Source organism: Drosophila nasuta, chromosome 3, assembly GCF_023558535.2.
Source record: "Drosophila nasuta strain 15112-1781.00 chromosome 3, ASM2355853v1, whole genome shotgun sequence".
Lineage (NCBI taxonomy): Eukaryota > Metazoa > Arthropoda > Insecta > Diptera > Drosophilidae > Drosophila > Drosophila nasuta.
This window is the reverse complement of record NC_083457.1, coordinates 40211695-40225295: the sequence shown is the minus strand read 5'-3', so window position 1 is coordinate 40225295 and position 13601 is coordinate 40211695. Positions and strand designations below refer to the sequence as shown.

The 13601-nt window shown below is 37.3% G+C and overlaps 1 protein-coding gene across 7 annotated transcripts in view; it reads left to right on the top strand.

Moving 5' to 3' along the window:
• LOC132793845 (RNA-binding protein Musashi homolog Rbp6) overlaps window positions 1-13601 on the top strand; it is a 226160-nt gene that overhangs the window by 19877 nt on the left and 192682 nt on the right. For all 7 annotated transcript variants that reach the window (XR_009633154.1, XR_009633153.1, XM_060803955.1 and 4 more), the window contains exon 3: window positions 1386-1426. Coding sequence is in view for 5 of the 7 variants with exons in the window: in XM_060803955.1 (XP_060659938.1) it covers window positions 1386-1426 (41 nt within the window). In the remaining 2 variants the exon portion in view is untranslated. The remainder of the gene's footprint in view (window positions 1-1385; window positions 1427-13601) is intronic.

Below are 13601 nucleotides of genomic sequence, written 5' to 3'. Positions count from 1 at the left end.
GCAATGGGTTAAAGTATAAATAATTGCAATCTTTGTTTATGCAAATTGCCAAAGCTAATGAGGAGAAGGTAAACAAATTGCTCAGTGAGAAATTGTTTGGCTTTTAATGGGATATCAATATTGAGTTTCTAGTTTTGAAGATTGATTGCCGGCACTTTGAAGTTTTCGCTTTGGCCCAAAAATCAAAAAAAAAAGGCAGAATGAAAAAGTGAGCAATTGCAAAGCATTGATTAATGACAAATTGTGTGGCATGCAAACGGCAAAACTGCAAATGCTTAGACCCATTTTCGCTGGCCATCATCCGAGTCATTCAAAGCGTTTGCAATGCCTGCAAAAAGGTTGTTAGAGTCCCCACTCCCCCTTCCCTTCACCCCCGCTTCCTCTTCCCGTCCCTTCCCGCGTTGTTGTCGCTGTTGTTGACGCTTCTTCCGTTTGCTGGTTTAGTTTTTCTTTTAGCTTACTTGGCGTAGTTGTTGTTGTTGTTGTTGCTGCGCCGTTGTTTGCTGTTGTTGCACATTTTATTAACATTTTCATTTAGTTGCATTTCGCGCTCGCTCTCTTTCGCTCTATCCCGCTCTCTCTGTCTCGCTCTCAATATCTAGTAGCTATCTAGCGAGCTATAGCTGCCCCTTCTATCTTGCAGTCTCGTTGTTTTATTTTGCTTTTCATTGCAATTTGTGTTTCTATGCATTTTTGTGTGTGTTTTACATTCGTTTTCGTGTCGTGGCACCCAAACCCAAACCGAAACCCAAAGCAGCCAAGCAACCAAGCAACCAACCAGCCACCCACCAACGAATGCGACGACTGCCCATTTGGCCCCCCTTGCCACACATTGTTGCCACTGTTGCGCTCTCTTTTGCAGTTTGTTGAAGTTTTCATAATCATTGTCGTCGTCGTCGTCGCAGTCGCTGTTGCAGTTGCAAGCCTTTTGCTTTTGTTTTTGCACTCTTTTTTTTTTGTTTTGTTTTTTATATAAGCCTCCGTCGCTTTTGGCTCGGCTGGGAGATTTTCCAGCATGAAAACAATGCCGGGAAAGCGGCTTATTTTCTATGATTTAAATAATGACGAAGACAACAGTCAGCCACCTTCACCGCTACAGCAACAACAACAACACAATGATCATCGTCATCATCATCATCATCGTTGTCGTCATCATGGTGATAATAATGAAAGGACAGAGAAGAAAAGATGACGACAATGCAAGCGAGACGTCATTGATATAAGATGATAACTCACAGACTGTTTGTTTTCAGTTTTAGCCAGTCTATAACATAAACATTTATCTCTATTCTTACTTTATACTATATATATATACTATACTATTGCTAATGCCTCGTATTTGTCTGTCTGATGATGAATTTTATTTCGTTTTTCTTTACTTGCAGTAAAATGTTCATTGGCGGCCTCAGTTGGCAGACAAGTCCAGGTAAGTCTAATTGTTCCAGTATTGCAAATCGTCACAAATTAGACGAAATTCGCTAAATTTCTCAATGCCCTAGCGAGTAATTAGCATTTATTTGGTGGCTAACTAAGCCAGCTCAACTCTGACAGCTCTATGCTAACAAACCGCCCACACGTTAAACCATTATCATCTCTGCTTCTCTCTGTGCATATTGGGAAAACACGCGATTTTTACTTTGAGTGAAAGCTAGAAAAGTTTCTAGCAATCTGATGGAAAATCTTTGCAGTGAAATTAAAACTTCTTTTGTTGACGTGGGAATGGTATAGCAGATTAACAACGAATTGTTAGTTATACCATCGGTAAAACTTTCAATGAAAATTGCCAGAAATAAGTGCATTTTAATTGCTAAACAACTTGTTGAACGAAATTTCTAGCCAATTATTTGAGATAGTTGCACTTTATGTTAACTTAGTTCTTGATTGGCATTTAATTAAGGGATGTTTTAAAAGCAAATAAAAAACATTTATATTTAACTTAAATAAGAATTTTGATAAAATTATACAAATTTGTTCTTTCAGCCTTAAAGCTCTTACCTTTAATGCTGTTGATGGATAGTTCAGTCACTCGTTAGAAATAAATCGGTGTTTGTAAAATGTTTAGCCATCTAGCTCTTACGGCTTTGTTAAGGCTTTGATTTTTCAGTCAGTCAATAGAGGTACGAATATTTTGAAAATTATGTTTGTATAAGTCTTCGTTTTGGGTATTATTATTCTGCAAGTTTTTGGACTACATTCTTTTCAAATTACAGCATGCTAGCTCATACCTTCGATATCAAATTATGTTGTGTCAAAAGTCTTCTAGTACTTACAATTTGGGCTGAGCTTTTATTGATTAGTCGGTCACTCAATAAATAACATATCAAGGTACGATGTTCCTAAATGTCAGCCTTCTCGCTCTTATTTTATTTATGTTTATAAGTCAGTTAAGGGTTAAGATACGAATAGATGGAAATTTATGTGTTCTTTGCAATTGATCTAGATTAAAATACATTCTGTTGACACTATTCTGAATAGTTGTGCATAAATTACAGCCTCCTAGCTCTTGCCGTTTGTGATGTGCATTCAAAGTACAGTTAAAGTTGTTGAAGATCGCTTTAAGTTTGCATCATTGCGCCCCAATAAAATACACTTTTTTTGTCATTATTCTGAAAGAGATTTATATTACGTTGTGCATAAACTTTAGCCTCCAAGCTCTTACCCTTTGTCCAGTTGATGTTATTTACGAGTATTTTCAAATTATAAACTTTCCTATCCAACTTTTCTTCCACAACTGAAACCATATCAATATCTCTACTTGATAAAGTATGCTATTAGATATTACCCCTAGCTAGATAGATGCTGCAATTCAATTATGACACAAAATTGTAGCATTCACAAAATTCTCAATAAATTTGTATCTCAATTTGTATAGCCGATTCAAGTTGAGTTGTGTTGAGTCGATTCGAATTGATTCCGAATTCATTCGGTATGCAATATTCAGTTGAGTTGTTTATTTGACGATCGAAAACAATGAACGACAACGGGTTTTTGTTTAAATTGAAATTGTAATTGATGAAATGCTTGAGATTTGCTGCCGCCACCAGCAACAACAATAGCAACAACAAGGCGACGATGAAGACGCCGTAATTTGACGTCAATTGGCGGCAGTTGCACAGATGTGTTTGCTGAAGGCGAATGATGAGAATGCGAGAAAGAAAGAGAAAGAGAGAGGAAGCTATGTTCTCATTACATGCCGCATAGTTTCATTAGGCTAATCAAAAGGCGGCTCTCGTCATTTGTATTAACCAAATTTGATGTTGGCCCCAAAAAATACCAAACAACAACAGCAACAACAACAAAAAAGCGCCACTCGAAGCTGAAAAAGCTGAAGAGACTGCAAGATGCCTTTTGATGCCTGGCTTGGCCAACTTTGGAGTGTTGCAGTTGCTGCTGCTGCCGCCAACACATCCGCCGTCGCATTGCACACACAAACACACAAACACTCAGACACACTCAGACACACATACACTCAAACACTCACACACTCATATATGTAGTTACAGTTAGCCGCATTGCTTTTTTGTGTTGTTGTCGCCGTTTGTGTTTTTGTTTAGCGAAATTGTTGGCTCCGCCCATCATCAGAATGGCACTCGGCATTACGCTAACATATTATAACCTATAGCACACACACACACTAGCACACACATACACTCGCACACTCAGTTGCACACTCATATCCATATAGATATAGTACTCATGAGTATATGCACATATATGCCCGCAATAGTTGAAGAGTCAATGCGGTCTTTGGTTTGTCTCTTTATTTCGCCTTTTTGCAATCTTTTTCGCTTGTCTATTTTATTTTTTTTTTGTTCGTTCTTTTTCGTTTCACGGTTTTTGTACCTGTGCCAAAAAAATTTTCAAATTTTCAAATGGCTTCTTCAATAGTGGCCCAACTTGAAATTGGCGAATGTATTTTTCCCTCTTTCTCCCTTCCCTGCCTGCCTTCCTGCCTTTTGTTATCTTTTCCCATTTGGTGTGTGTCTTCAATCTTTTCTAATTTTTATTGTTTTTTCTTTTTTTTTTTGCTTCTTTACGTTTGGTTCCCTTTGCTATGCTTTTTTGGCATTCGCTGGCTGGCTGGCTGCTGCTTCGTTGGCTTGGTAAATTAGCCAAAGTTTGAAATATCTACTGTTAAATTAAAGATGTGACCAAAATGTTAATTTTTCTTTGCTTTCGCTCTGCACCAAAGCGTGGGAGGTTACAATAGAACAGAATGCAATCAGTTATCAAACGGTTATGATGTACATGATCTGTGGAAAATATTATTCTGCTTGTGTACAATATTTAAGATTTAAATAGAAAACGTTTCGTTGGGGAAGAAAAACAGAATTTAAAATGATCTATTCTAGAGATTATTCACTTTTGAAAACAGATAATTTCTAATAAAAGAATATGGAGATCAAATTATGAATCAGTTACAGATTCGACAAAGGAACTGTTTTGCTTTAAAAGAATTTGAAATGATCTCACGATTCAAGATTCAAAAGTTTAAAAATTGAATAATATGTTTCTTAAAATTATTGGCTAAAAAAACTGAAAAATTATTGCAGCTTTAGTTTAGGAATTTTTTAAATAAAATAGGAAATGAAATGATTATAAAACTGTAAAATAAAAAAGCATGACAAGCATGTATATATATTGAAACGTATTATGAACACTTTACAAATTCAAGAAAGACTTACACAAATTCATGCTGAACCTTTTAAGCATGTTAATCCATAATTTTAAAACACTTTTGAATCGGTAAGGAAACGGTTGGGAATTGAATAGTGTTTAAGCTTTCATCATTATTTTATAATTAATAGTTTGGGTTCATTTTCGTGTCGTCTATAAAAAGTTAATGCATTGAATAATTATTAAAACTATATTATTATTCAATCATTTTTAAATACTTTTGAATCGGTTATGAAACGGTTAGAGATTAAAAAAGTGTTTAATTTGCATCATGTCATATTAGGTATTCATTTCTATTCAATATTGTTTAAGTTCTGATACTGTTATGCAATAACAAATTTTCAAAAGTCGCATGGTGTATATTAGTTAACAAGTAACAATCGATTACGGATAGTTCTACGATGAATAATGTTTAAATCGCTATCATTACATGTTAAGCAACAAAACTTGATTCAATTTGGCAATCAGTTGCGAAGCATTTCCCCAATAATTGTGTTTAAATTTATACCTCTAGTTTTTTATTAAATATTTATTACGCCTTTAAGTTGCTTTTGGACATAAGGTAGAGCCATTCATTGACTCATTGTGACAGCGGTTAGAGAGCGATTATGACGTAACCGCTTTGAAGCATACAAAAACAACAACTATGCCACTTGACATCACAAGCAACTTGCAACAGACTGCGATCGTGCAATCGGCCACTCGCTTTCAAGCTGCTACAGTTGCTGCTGCTGCTGCTGTCTTCACAAGTATCTTGAACTGTTTCTCAGACTCAATTTGAACAGTTTCTGAGTTGCAGTTGCTCAGTGGGAGTTGCCAGCTTTGAGTCTCTTGGCCCAATGGCTAGATGGCAACCGGAACAAGCGCAGAGCTTTGGCTCAAGTGGCTTCCACTTCCACTTCCACTTGCGCCAAAGCTTATGCTTTTGGATTTTAGTCGCCAGCTATCGCCACTCGAGCACACAGTTGCAACTTACATACACACACACACGCGCGTACATCTCCCACACACACACACACACACACAGACAAACACACAGAGAGACAGAGAGCATATACTTGAAAAATGCTGACAAAGACCTAATCTAGGGCGTCTATAAACATGCGCCGGGGTCTAACGTCTAACAGCATAGTTAGGCTGCTTTAGACAGGTCGGCGACAGGCTCAAACTCAGCCTCAGTCTCAGCCTCAGCCTCAGTCTCAGACTGAGACGGAGGCAACAGCAACCATGAACGTACGTGTTGATAACTGCAGAGATGACGACGACGTTGGCATCCGCATTGCAGTGCGGTTGAGCACTCAAAGCGTTTTCCTACCAGATTTTTAATGATTGGCACGATTGTCTTAGCTACTTAATGATGTGCCCAAGTGCGACTAACCTACACAACCTCCCCCTCATCCTCCTCCCCACGCCCCAAAAATACATCATATAGGTGCAGCTTGTGAGACATTTTCATGTCAACTATGCGGCGGGCGGGGCGTATACATAACTTAATGAACTTTTCACTGATGACGCCTCTTCCTCTTCCTTTGCCTTGCCCAGCCCTGCCCTCTCTCAGCTGCTGCTGTGGCGTAATTTAATTTTAATTTCGCAAGCAGCGCGCTGGAAGTAATTGTATGCATTGAAAATGTATTTGCTGCTATCGCTGGCAAACACTCGACTATGAGCAAAGCGTTGACAGCACAGCCGGCGACAATGACGAAAAGGCGATGAGTTCGTCTCGCGTCAGCCCAATTCACAAATAATACTCGCACTTCCTCAACAACAACACACAAAACAAAAAAAAAACAACTAAGAAATGTTTTATGTGATTGACTGTGACATTCCCGGTATCCGTTTTTACTAAAGGCCTAACTGCTCGTTATTATTCCTAAAACAGACCGAATGCAATATTTGGTACTTTTATATACTACCACATTAAAAATATACCATAGCCCGTAAAATATAACAGGTTGCCATCAAAACCAATTAAGGCCCGAGTGCAGCCCCTTTACCCATTGTCAATAAAAGCAACAAAAATATAATTGTTTTAATATACCAAATGAATATACTAAAAAAAATACTTAAGTATGCATAAACACGGATTTGGTATATAAAGATAACGCGTGAAATAAATTTTTATATACAAACCACATTCAAAATATACCATAGCTTATAAAATATACCAGGTTGTCATCCAAAGCAATTAATGCTTGAGGTCAGCCCCTCTACTCCTTGTAAATATAGGCAAAAAAGTTATTTTTGTTTTAATATACCAAATAATGAATTATTCCTAAACAAAGATTTGGTATATTAATGAACCAAGTGAAATATACCGAACACAATACTCGGTATTTTTATATACTAAAACATTCAAAATATACCATAGCTTATAAAATATACCATTTTGTCAACCAAAGCAGCCTTTCTACCCATTGTCAATACAAACGAAACACTTGTTGTTTTAATATACCAAAAAAAATACTAAAGTTTACACATTATAGCTTTAATTCTTATAGTCGGGCAGATATAAGGGCTATATCTTCTCGGCTGTGGACGCTGGTCAAGAATATATATTTTATGTCATCTGCTTGTTACATTTTGAGTAGGCGCAAACTTATATTACCCTTTTACTGCATGAGTAGCGGGTATAAAAAAGAAAACTATATAGAAGGGATGGAGGCCTTCGTTTTGTTTGTCTCACCTCTGTGGAGGGGGAGAAGTAAGGCGGGGGCGGAGGTGACGCGCCGCAGATTTGTGTCAACTTGAAACAAAATTTTTGAAATACAATACGCCGGAGTGCGAGAGTCAGTTGTGTTGAGTTGTGTTGTGTTGTCTTGTGAATCGCATCGCAAAAGGCTTTTGCCGCCTTTTGCTATTTTGGCTGTGCGTTCAACTGAAATACTATTTATATATGCGCGACTCCGCGAGATACATTTGCATCTACATCTGCAGCAAGCAGCAAGCGGCAAGCGGCAAACAGACGCACATTACTCATGCAACAACACCGAAACAACGGGCATGGGCAGAACAACTACAATTACAACAGAGAGGAACAGAGAAGCAGCAGTAGAAGACAAACCAAATGGAAAATCTATTCACATATCGCTCACATTTCGATGCCGCTTAGCGATAAAGTCATGCAACTAGAGACTCCTCTATATAGATATAGAGTATATACTGCTGCGTACTTTGCGCAAATAAATATGCATTTTTTTTTTTTTTTTTTTGGGTGTGTTGTCTCGATTTACTCGCATCTCTTTGCTCGTTTGTTTTGTTTGTTTATCTGCTGTGTTTTGTGCTGGCTTTTGTCGCGTTTGTCTGTTGTCGAATGCTAAGTTTGTTTGACGCATTTCGATGCCATGCAAATGAAAATGGAGACAGCTTGTAAAGTTGCTTTATTTGCCTCAGGCATTAGCTTTTTTCTTGACTTTTATTTTATTTTATTTTTATTTTTTGACTGTCATTAACTGACAAAACGATCGAGCTATCGGCCAAGTGGGCAGCGAGTCAATTGAAAGCAGCTGCTAACATAAGACACTAACTTTAAACAGCTGGTGTTTCCTCAGTTTAAACTGATCTTGAGTTAGACTAGAGCTTATAGCATGTTGTTTATGTATTTAAGGCTATTAAACTGAGCCAAATTTAAAACAATTTTAAGCTGTGAAAATTAGTAAATAATAGCGTCTTAATAAAACGCTTTTTATTAAAAATATTGCAATTAATATTAAACGAACAATTTTCATTTATGTGTTTGACAATTCTGTAAAAGGTTTCTGAAAGTTGTATCTTTCCCATCTGAGTCTTAAAGACTTCCATAATTAAAAATGTATGAAAGAAAGTGCATTTATAATTGCTATAATTATAAGTGCATTTTTAATAGAATACAAACAACAAACCGATAAATTACAGATTTATCTTTTCTATCAGGGTCCGTAAAAATTGTATAATTAAAAATGTATTTATAAAATAACTTAAGATAATTTATAATGTTGTACCTTTCATATGAAAGTCTCCAAAAATGTTACAATTTAAAGTGAATTTTTAATAGAATCACTAAAGCAAGTATTTCTATAAATAAAAGATTTATCTTTTATATCGGAATCTTTAAGAATTTCAAAATCAAATAAAGAACGTTTATAATTGCTATACATCAAAACTGTATATTTCATAACTGAGACTCCAAGAATTTCATAATTCCAAATGCATTTTTCATAGATTATACTTAGCACTGCTTTCTATAAATAAAAGTACTATCTTTTAAATCGCAGTCTCTAAGAATTCCATAATTATAAACGTACTTTGAAATTTATAAATGATGCGAATACTTAAGACCTTCCGAAAGAGAATGTATGACTCTTTAGGTGCAATTTCTATAGCTAACATTTTTAGAATACCTCACCAATAAAGTAGTTATCACATTTCAGGAACTAATGAAAAAAGTAGCTCATTGAAAGGGCAGCAAATCAATCAAAATCCAGACAATATTTTGTTCTCAATGAATTCATATCGAACTTAAAGCTTTTGCACTTCAATAAGCTACAGTTGATGGTATTGGTTATTAGTTTTTGTGTAGCGCAACTGTATATTAGATTCAATTAGAAGCTGCATTTTGATTTTCGAATAGTATATTTTAGCGAATAGTGTGTGTGTGTGTGTGTGTGTGTGTAAAGTAATAAGTGAGGGAATATGGAAAAAGGAAACGGGCAATCGAGCAGATGGAATTCAATCAGGAAACGAAACGATGATGGAAAATATTTTGCGTGACTTTTTAAAATCTATGCGTCTAAAAATTGTTGAAATAGCTGTGAACGCTAAGGTGGGCGGAGCGGGGCGTAGCGAACTCTAAGCATTTCAGGATGCAGACAGGTGACAAAAATGACAGAAAGACAGAGAAATAGACGGACAACAGTTTGCCCAAGATATAGACGAAAGGGGGCGTTTTGTCGCAGCTTCGATTTCCTGATTAATTTATGCAGTCGAGGGCGACGACGACGACGACGATGAGAACGTTGACGATGACGATGACGAGGTTGGCAGCCAGTTAACAACAATTTGCCGCAAGCTTCGTTAAAATTGAAATGCTGCAAAAAAAAAATTGTCAATAAAATAAGTGAAAGACTGTCGTCCAGTCGCTAGTCAGTCAGTCAGTCAGTCCGTCAAAGTGTCACACTGTCATTCACTGACTCAGAGTTGCGTCCATCAGTCAAAGTTCAAGCGGACTCTTCGTCCTCTCAGTCTCCGCGCTTTGAATCTTTATCCAGCTGTCTCTGTTTTTTTACCGTGCAACATTTCCTGTTTGCTCCGACTTCTTCTTCGTCTTCTTGTCTCTCAGTCTCTGTTGTCTCTTTACGCCAATCTTTGGTCATGTTTTTGCAGCTCGCTTCATTTTCCTTTTGAATGTGATTATCCTAAGGCTGTATGTGTGTGTGTGTGGCTGTGGCCAAGCGCATCTTCTTCGGCTTTGATAGATGGTCGCCTCGTTGGCTGCTGCCTGCTGCCTGCTTTCCACTTTTGCATTGCATTTAATGTCCTGCACTTGTCCAAGTGGCCACCAGGCAACCAGGCTACCAACTACCAACTACCAGCTACCAGCTGTCTGGCTCCTTGTTCGCTGTTTTGTTGACTTTGGCACGAGTTTGGTTAAAAAGTTCACACATGCAACACGCCCCTCACAACACACACACATATATATTTATATATATACATATATATATAGTATAGTGTATAGTGTATCTTTGTTGGGCTGCTCGTTTTTCATATGTGTGTGTCCTGGTCATGTTGTTGCGCCTTTGGCGTTAGCCCCGTTGTTGTTTTTATACCTCGCAAGCCAGCAAATGACTTTAGAGTGTCGAACAGCTGCTAAACAGCCTTAAATATCTCATTAAACTGATTTATATCGCTAAACGCGCAACTAACTGTTGCTGTCCGTGTTGCAGTTGCTGTCATTTAGTTATTCAAATTTATATTTATTAACGTGTGATTTGCAATTGATCATTAAATTTGCATTGTATTTCAATTAAAGTTTTTATTAAGATTTAGTGTATTTTAGATTATAGTTGGGAATAGCTTTTCAGCAAGTGGGCAGTTCCCAAACTATATTTTAAATCTATATTATTTACACATTATTTGAAACTTGCTCGTTAAATATTTATTGCATTTGCACAAATGTTTATTATTAATTTTTGTGTATTTAAAAATTCAATTGCTTACATTCTATTTAGGAATATATTCTGAGCAAGTGGGCAGCACCATATTAATAATTGGCAGAGCTGGATTGACAGAGTTACCAGATTATTTGTTAATTTTTTCTCGCCATATTAATTGATGCTCTAATTTGAATTCCATTGAAATTAAAAAATCAGCGCAACAAAAGATTTAATAGTTGTGTTATCATTTTCGACAGAGGTAATTTTATGGATATTTCTATTAATTTTTTAATCTATTTAAAATGCCCGAAATTTAACAATTTTCAAACATTTTACTAGAATTGGGAAATGAAGTTTATAATGTGATGTAATGTTAATATGATCATAATAAATATGTTTTAAATTTCATACTTCTGAAATCTTTCCTCACGAACAATCTTTTCGTTTTCTGTCATTTTAAAAAATATCTTTTTCTTTATTTATAAATATAATTTGAAATTCTGATTATGACTGTTTGGTTTTCTCAATCAATTGTTTAACTTCCCTGTCCTTGCCTATTTCCAGGGTATGTCTCAGTCTTGTATTATCAACTTTGGCTTTCTTATTTCGACTATTTTTTTTGTTGTGTAGACTTCTTCATGGTGTGTTGGCTTTCAACTTTAGGGGGCGTCTGTCTCCGGTGTGCTGTTTGAATATTTACATAAGTGACATTGCATACACCCATGCACGCTTCTCTCCCTCTCTCTCTTTCTCTTTCACTTTCTCGCACACTATCTCCCTCTCTGTTAGTTGCATACGTGCATTAAATGCTGCTGGTGCTGGGCAACAATTAATTAACTTGTATGAGTATCAAACGTCGTCATCGTCATCGTAGTCGGCGTCGTTGTCGTAGCCTTTGGTGGCTTTTAGCAATTTCAAGTCAGGCCGCCTAAATGCATGCTACGTAAATTTTAAATTAATAAGCATTGCGCATACGCCGCCGGGAACCATGCGAGACCAAGCACAGAGTGAACGAAAGAGAGAGAGAGAGAGAGAGAGAGCGAGTGTGTGAGAGAGAGGGCGAGAAGTCGTTTCGAAGCCGCCTCGAAGCTCGATTGTAGCCGCATGTGGTGCTTGTCATATGCCATTATCATGGAATGTTCATTCTGGCCCAACTAATAGACAATTTTTTGGCAACCGAAAATGGAATAAACGTGCTGCAGCAGCAGCGCGGCGGGAAAGGGAGAGGGAGGGGTGCACTGCAGGGGATCCCTCCACCCAGAAAAAAAAACACGAACTCGAACTATGTCGAGGCATCTCGTGACGTTGCCAAGGATTCGCCTGGTTGTTGCCGTGTGCAGCGGAAGCATTTAAATTAAGGACGACACATTAAAATTATGCAATAACAACAGCTATTATTATGTGAGAGACACAGAGAGCAAATATATATGAGAGGCGCAGAGGGCAGTGCTGACTAAATTGTAGTTAAACTTTAAGCGACGCCCACACCCCTCTCCGATCTCCGCTCTCCACCAACTCTTTATCTCTATCTGTGAATAGAATGCACTTTTTTCTTCTTATTCTGCTGTTTTTTTGGGTGCCTCTGTTGAAGCAGTTTAATGAGCGCTGTGAATGTCAACACCCAACGAGTCCAATATAACAAAAAAGCCAGAGAGTGGGCGTCGGAGGGGAAGTAGGTGGTGGGCGGGGCTTGCGGATGAGGCACGGGAAGTCATAAGTCGCAAGTTGTGCGCCCAGGCTAAAAACTAAAATAGGCAAAGCAGAAGAGCAAATATGCAGTCAGGCATAGCAGCCACACTCACACACACACAGTCACAGCACACACACACAGCATACACACACACTATTACACTGCATTGACTTGGGATTTCGGGTGTAGCCGGTGGCACCCAACCGGGTTATCGACTTTATGTGTTTGTTGTTTTCGTTCGGTTCCCAGGCGTCGTTTCCTTGTCTTTTTGTTTTTTTCTTTTTTTTTCCTTTTTGTGTGCCTTCCTCACTTTTCAATTGCAGACGTTGTGCTCCTGCTTGATATTGGCTTTCATTCTCGGCTGTTGCTGCCAATGCAATGTTAGGTGCATTGATTTGCTACAACTACAACTACAACTACAACTGCGACCTTTTGATGCACGCAATTGCTGTGTTGTAGTTGAACTCTTTGCTGCGCAACCTGAAGATTATGGCTGAGAGTCTAGTGAAGTGGATAATGCGAAGAAAGCTCAAGCAAAACGTTAAAATAGATGGTCAAGCATGCTAAGAAAAGCAAAAAACAGATTGCTATACAAAGATAGTCGAAAGTTAAATTAATGAAAAACAAGCTATAAAATTCTTTGCTGCTCTTTTTTTGCGATTACTCGAAAGAGCGTTTTACAATGTATGGCATAGCTTAATATCCATTTAATTGACATGGAAATCGCATATAATTAGCGCAGTTAATTATACACGCCATTCAGACGGTAGAAGGGTAATGTAATTTAATTTTGTTTGAGCTTAGCTCATGGTGAACAAGGAAGCCTTTATGTTCTACATATCAGCTAAACACTTCAATAAAGTCGTTTAAATTTCTTCAAACTGATAAGCATATCCAAAAATAGTTTAAAATATATAAATGACAAATTTTTTAACCAAATGTTTGATTTATTTTTTTTTTGTCTTCATAATAGTATTCTTATTTTTATACCCGCTACCCATAGGGTAGAAGGGTATTATAACTTTGTGCCGGCAGGAAATGTATGTAACAGGTAGAAGGAGGCATCTCCGACCCTATAAAGTATATATATTCTTGATCAGCGTCAA